Below are 15386 nucleotides of genomic sequence, written 5' to 3'. Positions count from 1 at the left end.
TTTCAAAATCATGGGTTTGGTTATATTTTAGAACTTCAGATCTTTCCCTGCCAAAAAGTCACAGTAACTACTAGTGTTTGGCATCCATTCTGTCTGAGTACATGCCCTGCCCACTCCCAGTGAGACATGTCTTCTCTCAATGAATATCTCCCATTGAGAGAAGACATTGAGTAGTTACTGACCACTAAAGACTAATTTCTCTTAGTTATTGACTATTTTAGTAACTTCAGGCTGCTATAATAAAATACCATAAACAGAGTGACTTATAAATAACAGAAATTTATTTCTCACAGTTTTGGAGGCTAGGAAGTCCAGTATAGAGCTGGTGGCAGATTGTCTGTTCAAGGCCTTCTTCCTGGTTCATAAATGTCAGATTTCTTGCTGTGTCTTCATAAGACAGAGAAAGGAAGCATGTTCTCTAAGGACTCTTATGTGGGCATTAGTCCAGTTCATGTGGGCTGTACCTTAATGACTTCATCTAATCCTAATTACCTCCAGAAAACATCACTTTCAAATAACATTGCATTAAGGGTTAGGGTTTGTTTCATTGTGAATTATGAGAGGATGCAGGCATTCTGTACATAACACTAAGCTAAGCAAATAGAACAGTGTTTGTACTTGCCCTCGGACTCACTCTTCTTTTTCTTCACTTTTTTCCCCCTACTAGATCAAGTTTGCCAAACTTTTTCCCCAGTAGTCCTCTCATTAAAATAGTTTCTTTTCTAGGGTAGTTTCATTTATTTGAATTCCAAATATTCTATTCTACTTAAGTAGTTCTCCTCATTGAAAAATAGGGATTTCTGAGTATTTGAATATTAACTTATACCATATGGGACAGGATCAAAATACTCTGCCCAAGATCCTCCCCCCCCACCACCAGTATTTAGGACTTATATGAGGTAAAATCCAGTCTTGTAACCAGATAGTTGATTTTTGCTACAAGGTAATCTTTTTTTTTTTAATATTATTTTTAGTTTTTGGTGGACACAACATCTTTTATTTATTTATTTTTATGTGGTGCTGAGGATCGAACCCAGTGCCCCGCGCATGCCAGGTGAGCGCGCTACCGCTTGAGCCACATCCCCAACCCCCCAAGGTAATCTTTGAAACAGAAAAAAAGTAGCATATCAAAATTACTTGTCTGCTTACTTTTTCTTAGTATTATGAGTCTAGAGAGGAATGTAGTCTTGAAAAGTTTTACATTATCAGAAATTGGGGGCGGGGGATGATTCATTTATTTGAGAAAAAAAAAACTTCAGATTCAAGTTGGTTGTCTGAATCACCACACATCACAGAAGGCTGAGATTATGAAAGACAGAAAAGAAATTCAATGAATGGAAGGAATTATACCTGACAAAGTATCTAATAAGGCTGTCAGTAAAGGATTTAAAAATAGTTTTCTAAGTTTAGAGAGATCAAGAAAAATAACTTCATCAGTGAAACAAAAGAATACGAAGTTTTAAAACTGACAATTACAAAAGCTCCAGTTCCTAGAAATGAAAAAAAATATATAATCCCCCCCCCCCGCCCCATTTGTGATTTTGCTTTCCTGGTTAACTGCAGTCAAAATATTAAATGGGAAATTCCAGAAATAAACAGTTTTATAAGTTTTAAATTGTACTGCATTCTGAGTAGCATGATGAAATCTTGTAGAGTCCTACCCTATATGTGACTTATCCCTTTGTCACACTTATATACTCTATACCCTGCCTCTTAGGCACTTAGTAACTGCCTTGGTTATCAGATCAACTGTCGAAGTAGCACATGCTTATATGTTCAATGGCCCTTATTTAATAATGGCCACAAAGTATAAGAATAATGATGCAGGAAATTCAAATACGTTAAAGAAAATCCATAAAGTGCTTTCTTTAAATTAAAAGGTTTAAGTTCTTTACTTAGAAGAGAAAAACATTGTATGCTTCAGTTGCTAAAATCTGTGGTAAGAACAAATCTAGTTGTGCAGTTATAAAGAAGGAAAAAAATTCGTGGTAGTTTTGTGTCAAATATCAAACCAGAGAGCACTATAAGTGCTCAGTTAAGAAGGAAAAGGCAATAAATTATAGGGTTCAGTACTATCCCTGGTTTCAGGCATCCACTGAGAGTCTTGGAATATATTCCTCAAGGATAAAGGGGACTTGACTATGTATGAACTTACTAAATGGGCTACATGGCGTGAATTCCACCAAAGAATGAGTCCAAAAGCCAAGAGCTTGCTAAGGCATTCTTCTGAAATGCAGCACAGTAAGATAAAAAATGAAAGGCTTAAACGAAATGGGATGAAGGATAGATCCTGAAGTTCATACTACCAAGAGCAATTCTAGGGGGAAGAAAAAAAAGAATGAAAGACAATGAGGGTTGAAATAGTGACTGAAGTTTCCCACAATTAAATAAAGCTAACTCTCTAAACTGATATTTTGACACCTTATAATAAAACTTAAGATAGTGGAAAAAATACTCAAGAGCACTGAGGGAGGGGTGAAGCAGACCCCCTACAAAGGAACACTAGTGATATTGACTGTAATTAGATAATGGAGCAGTATCTTCCAAATGCTAAGAAGTAACCGCTAACCTAGAATTTTATGTCCAACTAACTTATTACTCAAGAGTGAAGGGCAGAATAAAGACATCAGAGTCAGGAGCAATGGCACATGCCTGTAATCCCAGAAGCTCAGGAGGCTGAGGCAGGAGGGTCTCAAGTTCAAAAGCCAGCTTCAACAACTTAGCAACTTAGTGAGACACTATTTCAAAATAAAAAGGGCTTGGGATGTACCTTAATTTTTAAGTGTCCCTGGGTTTAATTCCTGGTACCAAAAATAAATAAATCAGAATATTCAAAGTCTAAACCATGAGTCTTTGCTGAAGGAATTTCTGAAGGAAAATTGAATTTTAAAAGATGTACCAAAAATAATGATGAACAAAGAAATTGGTAAAAGATGTTGATAAATCTGTATATTGATTCATAATAAATTTATTTAAAATCAGTAAAACGGTAGAAAATCAAGGTAAAACTAAGTCTAGAAAATGATACAAAGAGAAGGTCAAAGAATGGCGCAAGGATGTGTTTAGGAATGAGAGCATGCAAAGGAAATTGAAGGGGTAACAAAATTGGGGATATTAAAATAGAAGTAGCACCTACTGCAGGGTAAAACAGCAGGGAGCAGTGAACAAAGGAAATCATGTCCACAGCAAAGGGCAGAGTGAAGGGGAAAAAAACACGTAGAACAATCAAATCATGCCCTGTTTTTAGAATTACATTTAAAATACAGATTCGCCAGTCAGTTCAAAGGATAGAAAAAGATTCCAGGCAATGTAGCTTCTCCAAACTGCTGCATCAGACTCCAGTCACACCTCTGCTTCCATTCCCACAGTGCTCCTCCCGAACCACTTCTCCTAGTGAATTTAAAGGAACAAAGAGAAATGTTTCATGTGAATTAAAGAACTTCAACAGAAGTTTTGGAAGGCAGGAACTTGAATTTATCTGCAATATAACTTCTATATTGAAGGAAAAGAGCAAAAATTGACAATTTTGAAGGAAAGAAGAAAAACCATAGTTAGGGTAGGAGAGAAAACCAGTAAGAAGGCAAAGTAGTAAGATAAACTAAAAGAAATTTGAGTTTCTCAGTGTATAAGATTGGCACACATTCTTTTAGTACATATAAAACATGAATAAAAATAGACCATGCTATAGGCCATAAAGGAACAAAGTTGCGTAGAACATATATTTGACAACAACAAAGCTCCCAACAAATTAATGAGTGAAAGTCATCTAACCCATGAGAAAAATGGGAAAATGAAATGAACAGGAAATTCTCCAAAGAATCACATTTGGCCCAAAACATAAAAAAGATACTAAACTTCACTAATAATTAGGGAACAGCAGATCTGCAAATTAAAAGCACAGAATGATGCCATTTTCCACACCGTCAGATACCTGTTTTAAAAATTAAAGTCAGTGATGATCCTAAGTGTTGGCAAAGTAATGGGTTAAGTAAGGAGTACTCTCAAATGCTGATTGTGGATATGTAGAGAACGATAGCTCTAGAGGGCAAGGCAAGTTGGCTTTATCTGTTAAAATTATACCTTATATTCTAAAACCTTCCCTTTTTCAGGCCCCTCCCCTAGAACTCAAATTCAGTGCATCTGGATGGGGCCAGGATTTTGTAGCTTTGAAAGTATTCCAGGTAATTCTTTTTTTTTAATATTTATTTTTTAGTTTTAGGTAGACACAGTATCTTTATTTTACGTTTATGTGGTGCTGAGGATCAAACCCAGTGCCTCATGCATGCCAAGCAAGCACTCTACCACTGAGCCACAATCCCAGCCCCTCCAGGTAATTCTTAACATAGAAGTTTGAGTAATTGCTAAGCTAGCTATTTTCTCCCATTTTAAAGATATTTTGAAAGAATGTTAGTTCTTCTGAGTTAACAGATTTAACAGAAGACAAAAGTAACAGTAATAGAAAGGATGTGTATATGTTTGTTTATTTCCATATATATTTTAAGAACTAATTCTGCCACCCCTTGCAGAAAATCTTTTGGATTTTGCAGGCTTTCTATAGTCATTAGAGAATAGTATTGTATTGTGGTGCAATACATGCTCTGTTCAAAATACTAATTTATTTTCTAGTAAATAGGATAATTATATTGAACTTTAACTTCATGGTAATGGTCAGCTTTATATATTATTTGGTCAGCCTCTGAGAATGTACTTGTTATAATAAGAGCAAAGAAGAAATATAGAAGCTTCAGATATATTTTTCTATTTAAAAAAAAAAAAGGCTAATGGTTTTCCTCTTGCTTGCTACTATATTAAACCCAAGCATACTACCATGGATTCGATCTTGTCTGTGGATTTCTTAAGAAGAATTTTCTTCTTCCCTAAAACAGTGTACTCATTGAACTTTAAAAGTTCTCTTCTTCACCTTGAAACTTCCTCTTTCTTCCCATCTAAATGGACTAAATTCATAGCCCATCCTACATTGTAGTACTTTTGGGAAGTTTTTCTAATTAGTACTATTGTGGTTTTATTTTATTCTTCCTCTTTTCAGCTCCTCTCTAATTTGTGAGTTGTTCTCCTTATTTTGATATTTTAATTGTGTGATCCCTATTTTTGGACCGGTTTTGTGTTTGATTATACTATTGTCTAACATTGGTGTGTCATGTCTCCTTAGTTATGATATAAGCTCCCTGAAGCTTGCATTATTTCTCTAGAGTATGGGTAGCATGTAACAAATCCTAAGTAAAACATTTGCTGAACAGATCAAATGGGCTCATTGTAGTAGAGACAATGGAGTGCTTCGTCTAAGTTATATTTATTTACTTTTTTGTTTTTGTTCATTTTCTTTTGCAGTTTAGAGTGTTTATATCTTGGAGGAAACTTCATCAAAGAAATCCCACCAGAATTAGCAAATTTGCCTTCTCTGACTTACTTGGTATTATGTGACAACAAAATCCAAAGTGTGCCTCCTCAGCTTTCACAGTGAGTAGTTTCAGGCAATTTATGTATATACACATACATCCATGCATAGAAATTGTTGTCTTGCATTAACTCACATGTTTTATAGACAGATAAGAATTAGATATTCTCAAAGCAACTGATATGATAATTATGGCTCTGGGATTTACTGTGAGTTGGGTTATTTTTAATTTTACTTTTAAATGCTCTAGTTTATTCCTCACAGTATTTGTTCAGCTTGTTTTATGTAATCAAAAAATAGTATATTAATTTGACATAGGTTTCCCTAGGTTTTATGGGATTTCTAGTGAATTTATATTTGATATGAAACATTCTTATCCTACACTTCTTATGAGGCTTTATAATGTAGGGGATCTTCATTTTTATTGCATCTGAAATCTTTCCTTTTTTAGGTATTGGAATCTTTAAAAATAATATTACACATAAAATACTCTTAAGTATTCTAAGATAAGATTCTAGGGGCAAAAGTCTATCATGACATTTATAAGGCTGTACTCCATCTAGTTTCAGCATCTTTTAATTTTATTTCCATTAACCTCAGTTGTTCATTTTTTCGGGAAGTCAGGTTCTATATACATAAATACATATATACATGCATGCACATATAATCACACACATATATAAACTCAGCTTATGTTACCCACTGCCATTGATTTTGTACTGCATTCATTCTAGGCTGCATTCACTTCGTTCCCTCAGTCTCCACAATAACTTGCTGACATACCTGCCTCGAGAGATCCTCAACCTTATTCATTTGGAAGAGTTGAGTTTACGAGGAAATCCATTGGTTGTTCGTTTTGTCAGAGATTTAACATATGACCCTCCAACTCTCCTGGAATTAGCTGCACGGACCATTAAGATCCGGAACATTTCCTACACTCCTTATGATCTTCCGGGAAATCTTCTTAGATACTTAAGTTTAGCCAGCAATTGCCCAAACCCAAAGTGTGGAGGTAAGTAAAGTAGTGTTAGTGTTTCCTACTCATTTAGCTATTTTAAAAATTTGATCTAAATGTTGTTTTAATTAGCTAAGACTTTTTTCAGAGAAAGATAGTTTTTTTTTTTCTTTCATCCTTTTAAAGTTAAGACATTTCACCTTCTGAGGATCTCTCTTTCTCTCTCTCTCTCTCTTTCTCTCTCTCTCTCTCTCTCTCTTTCTCTTTCTCTCTCCTCCTGCCCCTTTTTTTTTTTTCTTGTTTTAGTATTGGGCATTAAACCCAGGGCATGTTACCACTGAGCTACATCCTAGTCCTTTTTATTTTTTTATTTTAAAACAGGATCTCACCAAGTTGTTTAGGCTGGCCTTGAACTTGTACTCCCTCCCAAATCTCTGGGACTACAGGCATGTGCCACTATGTCCAGCTCTTTCTTTTCTGAATTCTTTCCATAATATTTTTGGATTTACCATAAGTAAAATACCCAGGCAGTCTCAGTCTTATGAGGCTTTATTATCATAAGATAATAAAAAGTATGATGGTAAAAGGAAAGGAAACACAAAGGAAGTGTAAATAGTCCTTATTGTTTAAAAAGTGTTTCTAGAATGTTTGTACATCATTTATGTTATTTGAAGGACACTTTCTTAGGCTTACCATTCTTTGTATCAGATCACCTTAAAAAGAGTGTGATTCAGGATGTGTGAAATGGCCAAATGCATGTCAGTTTCAAGATAGTACCATAGAACTTTATATTATGAATTTTAATTCTTTAAAATTTATTCTTTCAAATTCATAGAGGATTTGGAGGGAATTAAACAAATAATAAAATGCAGAGCAGTCTAAGGTATCTCAAAGAATTCAGAATGCCACTAGGAATTAAAGGAGGGGGGGTGTATTTGATTAGTGGGAATGAGAAGATAATTCCTGACAGTAGTTAGATTGTAATAGGGTAAGATTGAGGATAGGAAATTTTCATATGGAGAAAGTGAAGTGGAGACAGAACAGTATGGGGCAGAGTGTTAGATGAATGGCAGTTGGCTCACATGTTCAGTTAGGGCAGTAATGAGAAACAAGAATGAAAAGATTCATTAAGACCAGATTGAAAAGGACCTGAAATGCCAGACTGTGTGGGTAGAAATTGGTGACTGATAGTGGATCATTTTATTTTGGCTTCCTTATAAAAGTTCTTTTTTTAAAAAATCCTTTTTAATAGGGTCATAGAAATATTTGTAGTGTAAATATAAGTACTGGAGAAATGTTGCATAACAATGGTCAAAAATCAGGTGAGATTTTCCCTGAAAGTCTCCTCTTGTCTTAAAACTGTTATAATATTTTAAAAAATGAGAAAATTATTAAGTTACTCAAAGATTGCTATAAAATAAAAAAGAAAAAAAGATACATTGGGTTTAAAAAAGATAAGACAGACCACACGTTAGGCCATTTCTGGCTATTCACTCTTAGAAGTAGAGGTTGCAGTTCTGTGTCTTGTGAAAAGTGCATAAACCTCTCTGGCTTCTCTTTCATGAATTGGCTTTACAATGGCTGAGGACACAGGACAGAATTCACAAAAGGCCTCCATGCCTCATGGTCTAAATCTAGTCTGCTTTGAATCATCCTTTTCTGGAAATGAACTTCTTTTCTCTCTTAAATGGTTTCTTTTAACTTTTTTAGTACACTGAAGTGCTATTTATTTTAGGAATGCTTTAAAAATTACCATTTTAAAATTTGAGATAATATGTAAAATGAACTATTAGATATTTCCCCCCTCAGATTCTCATTATTGAATTATGAATTAAAAATAATTTTATATTTTTATATTCTGTGAGAGATTTTCCTTTTGTATGTGACTGACAAATAACAAAGTATTGTATTTTTTTAGCTTATAGTAACTCAATAATGCTTTATTTTATTCTTGTTGGGCTGCAAACACATTTTTAGGGATTTATTATTAGTTTACTGACAAACCAGTTATTGAATGTTTCTATTTTTCTAAATCGTTTCTAAATACCACTCTGCTAACCTATGCAAGGTTAGCAGAGTGGTATTTAGAAATCATTGTTGTTTCTTGGATACATGTTTTTATTTTGATCTCTTCTGTGACAAACACACAGTAGCTGGGAAACTTAAGTTAGAGTGTAAAAGTTGAAATTCCTCTCCAGAAAGGCAGTGAACCCAAATTTCTAGATATTCTGGTTTTACTGCAATTGTTGGACAGCCTTGGTATGTCAGAGATGTGCAGTATCTTTTTAAGGATCAACTGAAACCCAGAGGCATGTAAACCTTTTTTCTTCTGCACTGGCCGCATTTCTGCCTATTGAAGAACTATAGTTCAGGAGCACTAAATTAGGAACCAGAAGAGCTGCCTGCTAGTAATTGTGTGAGAATCAAGTGAAATCATCAGTCAATCAGCTTTGCAGCCTATAGATTTAGAGCCCACGTAAATGTAAGATGGTATTTTGTTTCTTTTGCTTTCGCTTTTTCAGATTGTAAGAACAGGAGTACCAAACACCATCTCCTTACTGCATATTTTGTGCATATCTAATTCTTAAGAGAATTATAAAAGGGGACTTTTGTTTTGCTTTAGTCTCCTGCCTGTGGGACAAAGCCAAAGGGGTGGCTTGGGGGATGGAAAAAGGGCACTTAAGGTATCCTGTAATCTCCATCAGCCACTGACACCAAGTCACTCACAGAAAAGATGCTAAATGTCCTTAATGACCCACTTCCTGAAGATAAATTTCCTGGCCTCTTGCAGCCAAATTTCCACCCCTAAGACCCTCCAGTATTTCTATATGTAGTGCTATAAAAGTGACTACTAATTCTGTTTAAGATTCATAAGAGAGGCCTGGGGTTGTAGCTCAGTGGTACAGTACTTGCCTAGCATGTGTGAGGTACTGGGTTCAATCCTCAGCACCAGTTCATAAAAGAGAAAAGTATGTGACAGTTCTTCAGAATTCTGGGGAAAAAATATCAAACTGTGGCTCTTTGATTTGTAATGATTACTGTGTATTCCTTTTCTCTAGGAGTCTACTTTGACTGCTGTGTCAGACAAATTAAATTTGTGGATTTCTGTGGGAAGTATCGCCTCCCACTGATGCACTACTTATGTTCGCCAGAATGCTCTTCACCCTGCAGTTCTGCCTCTCACAGCTCCACTTCCCAGAGTGAATCTGACTCAGAAGACGAAGCTAGTGTTGCTGCACACAGAATGCAGAAAGTTCTTCTTGGCTGAGCTGAACAGAAATACAGGATGTTGTGAAATTCTTTAAAAAAAAAAATGAGCAAAGATGATTAGAAAAGAAAATAGAGCTAGAAGTTGACTAGAAACCTTACTATCTTCATCTTGAATGTCCATGAAAGAATCTGAGATGATGTGAAAGATTTTATGTTCGTCTACCCATTCAGCAGGAATAAGTTCAATACCATGTTTGGAATCTTTGAATATAATTTGAATATAATCTGAATGGCATATTCAAATTTGGCTGATTGTTGTGCAATTTCACAAGTTTTGCATGAATCACATAGCAGAATGGTATATTTTGAAGAGCAGTGGTATAATAAGGCCATGAGTAGTGAAACTTGTGGCAGGTGAGATGAAAAAAAGTAAGAAATTTTCAAAGCTATAATTATTACCAGGGTTATCCTTGGATTTAGGCTGAACACCATACAACAAACAAGGTTAGCTCTTTGCTTATTTTGTCTGTCTGTGTAGATTACAGACCTATTCATATAAGCTCACAGATGGTTACATAGGACCTAAACTTTTCTGACCAACTAACTGAAAAATAAGGGGTATAACTTGTAAGTGGGATAACTTTTCATTTCTTCTTCTTTGTGTTGTATGATTGTTATTAACTTTATATAGTTTCAATGACTTGTTATAGTGCCTTAATCCTAGCAAGAATATGGAAACTTACTCAAGAAATAATGCCAGAGCAGCCTATAACCTAACGTACTATGCAAGACACTTTAAAATATGCTTTACAGAACTATGTAAAAACTGTATAACTAACAGCTGAGCTCATGGCCACCTTAACTTTTTTTTTTTTTTTTTTTTTATTTATAATTTTTTTCAGTGTGCAGTGGTCCCTTGTAAGCAAATCACTTTTTATAGTTAATGGGAAGCTACCATCTTGATCAGTTTATTCCTTATCAGACAGAATAATACTTTTAATAAAAACCTAGAAAAGATGTAAGCCAAGAAAGCTTCTTGGTATCTTGAATGAATAGGGGGGAAATTTTAACAGTCAAATGTGACTCCTTTGTGTAGTGTACTAAGCTGCAACTTTCTCTGCATTTTAAAGAAAAATGAATAAAACTAGAAAAACATGGCAATAAGGCAAATAAAGTTAGGAGTCATTGTGTTCATACACAATAGAATACCAAAACTAGTTATCCATGGAATATTTTTTGAAAATAAAGTACTGATAGAATAGAGGGGGCGGGGGACAGAAGATGAGATACAGGGAGTTGATGATACATTTAAAATGTATCCTTGAAGTATAGGAGAAAAATAGTTTCAAAATTACCAAATTTTTATTAACTGTTTATAAACTAATATTATAAATTGATATTACAGAATACACAACACTTTCATCATAATTAGCTAACCAATCTATGGTAAAATGTTGGCTAGTTGGCAAACATTAAATATACAGTGATACACAGGCAGATTACATTAGAGCCTCCTGATCTCTTTTCTGACTTCTAGCATTCATGACTGGGCACATCATTTCTTAAAAGCTGATTATTGTATAATATATATGTATGTTAGATTTTTTTTTCATATGTATTATTTTTTACTTTAGAAGAAAGAATAGTATAGGATAATTCAGGGTTTGTGTGTTTATTTGTGTGTTTATTCATGAAATGTCATGAAAGTTTCATGACTGCAGTTGTGAAACGCTGCTATAGAGATCCCTTTACCTTTACCCTGTTAAAATGTAGTAAGATTCTTATTTTCTTTTTAACTCAGAATTTTTTCATGTGTATAGAAGTGATTTAATGTTTCTACTGTCTATTGAAGTAGTATGTGAGTAATTATAAAATATAAAGTCTTTGCTTACTTCTAAAATGAGCCACAGCGAGCTGAAGACAGCAAGATTATGAAAAGTAAAAGTGACTTAGGCTGTGCCTAAATGACAAACCTAAAATGTTTTGTAACTAACTGATTTAGATTGGTAGGACCAAATTTTTCTGGCTTAATGCCTCTGTTTACTTCTTAATTGACTATTAGCTTTGACCTAAGTTAACAGCTTAGTTGATCTTCTAAGAATTAAATAAGCATGTAAATATAGCATTTAACCTTCCCAGGCTTCCTAGAATAAAGGTACATTGCTTGATCTTTTACAGATATAAACTATTCCAACCAGAGACAGTTTCTAGCCTGTGCCATATAATGGAGATGTATACCACAGTGTTCTTTCAATAAAATCATTGTTAGGGTTCTTTACATATACTGTTGAAAAATCTATGATCGGTGTGCTACTGTCTTTGGTAACTTTTAAGTAAATCTACATTTTAGCATTAGTTTTCCTTTTGTTGTTGTTTTTTTTTTTTTCTCCCAAATCTTTGACCTTAGCCTTTATAAGAGCTGCTGATAGTTTCTAAGATTTTCTTCTTTTTCACTATTTTTCCTTTCCTTTTTAAATAACTGGTGACTATAGAAATTAACCAGAAGATGAGATACAGGGAGTTGATCATCTAAAACAATATAAACAGCTCCCAAGTCATATATTTAAAATGGTAGTCTTAACTTGTTAGTTGCTAAGATCCATGTTTCTGTTTAACTACTGTTAATGAATTTTGAGGATTTTTTTAAACGATGTGAAAAAACAACAAAGTAGTTTTCGTAATCAAATTAGGTTTAGATATTGCTCCACTTGGATGATTTTAGTAAACAAAACTACTTAAGCAGAACATTAATATATGTTGAGTGGAATTCTTCAGTGCTAATATTCAAAATTGGAATTGGGTACATTATACATTCTCAACTTATTCCTAGAATCCAGTGTATCAGCCTCACCAAACTGAGGCAGACTAGGACTTTAGGAAATAGGAAGATTCACTAATATGATATTGATTCCATGATGCCAGGGATTGACTGACATAAGGACCTGTGGTCAGAATTCTCAATATTCCCTGTATATGAGTAGTAGAGATAGATCTAGAGGTGACTGTTCATATTTTATTTCTAAATGTGTGCCGAAGGAATCTCTTGTCCTAAAATTCTTGATACTAGAATTTTAAGTTAACAGAATTCTAAAGATTTGCATTGTAAATTGTACCTCAAATGTGAGAAAGTTTTGTGTTTATGTCAATAAGAGTAAAAGGCAGCTCATAATGGTGCAGCATAATACAGCAGACTAATTTTACCAGACATTGTAAATATCAAGTTTATTACTGAAGTGGTATAGAAATCTTTAAAAGCAACAAAGTATAGGGACAGAGAAGTCACCAGACACCCAGGAATATCTCTGAGCCAAGAAAGCTCTTTAGAGTAATAGTGAATTGTTTTTAAATTAAGTCACTAAGTAGCTTATTGACTACCATCTAAAAGCCTTTATTACTAAATTTATTTAATGTCTTGGATTTGGGAGATTGTTCACATCCCGCCATAACTGAGGGCCCACAAGTAATAGGATTTTCTTCCAGCCAACCTGGCTCTTCACAAAGAGAAGAAGGTAGTACCTCATTAGCCTGAAATTTGTGGTACGGCAGGTAGCCCTGGTTGATATTTACCTTTTCACTATGTGTTTAAAAAAAAAAAAAAAACACTAAGTAAATAGTGCAAATAAAGTTTGATCTTCTAAAGCATTTTAGCAGCAGCTATTTATGTATTTAAACAATGGTTATTATTTCTAAACCTCATATAACCCCTGTAGATAAAACTATATTAGTTAGAGATGTATATAGAATTAGTTTAGCAGCATTTAGTTAGAAATACCTAATTTTAACCTAAATGAGCTCTTTCTTATCTAAAAGTAAATATGATTATGTCATAAATACCATTCCCCATACGAGGCCCTGAGTTCAGTCCTCAGCCCTGAAAAAAATAAAATAAAAATATACATATACATGTATATCTGTATATCACTCTCCATTTAGTCCAAAATAGTGAGATTTTAAGTTGTATGGAATGTTTAACCCTGTGGTAAAGGCTGCTGTATAGGTTTTTAGGCAACATGCCCTGTAATGCAGAATTCTGATTCCTCATTGCATCTCTGTTCAAAGCACTAAACACAATATAATAGTAATGAATTTAATAGCATGCTGTTTTGTATTTTCATTATAAACATCATAATTTTATAGGTAGCAGTGTCTTGATTTATGGTCAGAAAGCATGTGCCTTAAATCCTCCACTCTAGACCCAAAGTTTGGGAAACTAATCATTTAATAAGTTATGACAGCCTCATGATTATTTGTATTTCACTTGAGAGATAAGGACTGATTCTGAGAGATTTCTTCACCTAAAATAATGCCCAGGTATGAGTGCTAGGACTTCAGGGGAGAGAACTGAAATCATGTATACTGTTATTGAGGTCAAAGCCATAAGCATCAGGGTTGTCTGAAATAAAATCAGTGAAAAAGTGTATTTTCTTACATATTATTTTAATTTAAAAATATATCTGGTACCACCAAAGGGTAACAGTGGTTTCTAACCAACTTCATATTTATAGCAATATATAAAAATATTGTTATTGTGAGGCCTAGCATATTTTGCCACTGTTTTGTTGTTGTTGTTATGTAGGTTTAAAGGGGGTATGTTTTAATATTATGCATGTAAATACCTCCATTCGCTTTTTATTTTTTTATTTTTTGGTTCATATTTACTAAGAATTAATGTAAAAAATAACAATTCATTAACAACCATTACACATCATTGAACACTCACAGGGTAATACTGATTTGGGTGCTACTAGACTTTTAGCTAGCATTTGTCAATCTCAAGAATTCATGTAAAGGACAGTATTCAATCTAGTATATATTAAAATCTATTAGTTTAATGAAGGTTATTTATATACTGTCATACAGAAAGCCGTGGCAGAAAGACCATCTGCATTTACCAGAACTTCTTTCTTCAGCTGTGAATAAATTGGTTAACATTTTTTATTCAGAATTCCATCTAAGGGAAGAAACCGGGATGTAAAATTAGTGCTATTGCTGGTATTGCAAAAACATTACTAAATTGGTTGATTCTGCTTACTATTTATATTAAGAGAGTTCTTTCACTAATTGAAATGGTTGACATTGAGGTGGTGTTGAGGAAGAATATTAACCTTCAAAGTCACTTTACAACAATCGTGTGGACTTGCGTTGAGGTTTGTTGCATTTTGAGCCCTCTTCATAATTTATGAGAAACAAAAACATAATGGGACAAAATTATAGAATAAACAGTATTTTTAACTTTTTATAAATAAAAAGTTTGGTCCTTCAAGTATCAATGGAGGATACTAAAATGTATTGACTTTTACTTTGTCAAATTACTATTTTTGATCTGATTTTTAAATTTTCTGTAATTGAAATCTTGTGAATTAGGAATATCTTTATAGATATATAGATAATGAAAGCTTAATGGTAAAATAAGTGTAATTTAGCAATATGATTTAACAAGTTTTATTCTCAACATAAGCTATAGTTTATTTTATCAGATTTATATGTAACCTTATAATGGAAAATGCTCTAAAAAGAATATCTAATCTACTTCAACTCTATTACCTACTACCCTTTCCCCCCAGGACATATAAAAAAATGTATGTATTCGATCTTCTGTATGAATTTTGCCTTACTAAACATTGTGCCTTATTTTATTAAATTGTTTTGTTGGAATCCAGTTCTGTATTTAAAAAATGTAATAATTAACAAACATTTACCTTTTTAAAAAAATCTAAAATCCTAATAATGTTTGTATTTGCCTGTTGTTATATCATTGCTTATCTGTTTTTTGAATTTATTCAATACATGAATTCATAAATTAAA

At 33.6% G+C, this 15386-nt stretch overlaps 1 protein-coding gene across 1 annotated transcript in view; it reads left to right on the top strand.

The window, feature by feature from the left end:
• The window catches only part of Lrrc58 (leucine rich repeat containing 58), a 23606-nt gene extending 8220 nt beyond the window's left edge, over window positions 1-15386 (top strand). Inside the window, exons 2-4 of the mRNA XM_046457860.2 lie at window positions 5350-5478; window positions 6151-6428; window positions 9431-15386. Coding sequence (XP_046313816.1) covers window positions 5350-5478; window positions 6151-6428; window positions 9431-9639 — 616 coding nt within the window. The 3' untranslated portion in view covers window positions 9640-15386. The remainder of the gene's footprint in view (window positions 1-5349; window positions 5479-6150; window positions 6429-9430) is intronic.

This window comes from Marmota monax, unplaced genomic scaffold, assembly GCF_021218885.2.
Source record: "Marmota monax isolate L192 unplaced genomic scaffold, Marmota_monax_Labrador192_F-V1.1 WCK01_AAM20220418_F8-fsc00052, whole genome shotgun sequence".
Taxonomy (NCBI): domain Eukaryota; kingdom Metazoa; phylum Chordata; class Mammalia; order Rodentia; family Sciuridae; genus Marmota; species Marmota monax.
Note: the sequence above shows the minus strand (reverse complement) of the source record. Positions and strands in the feature narration are given on the sequence as shown.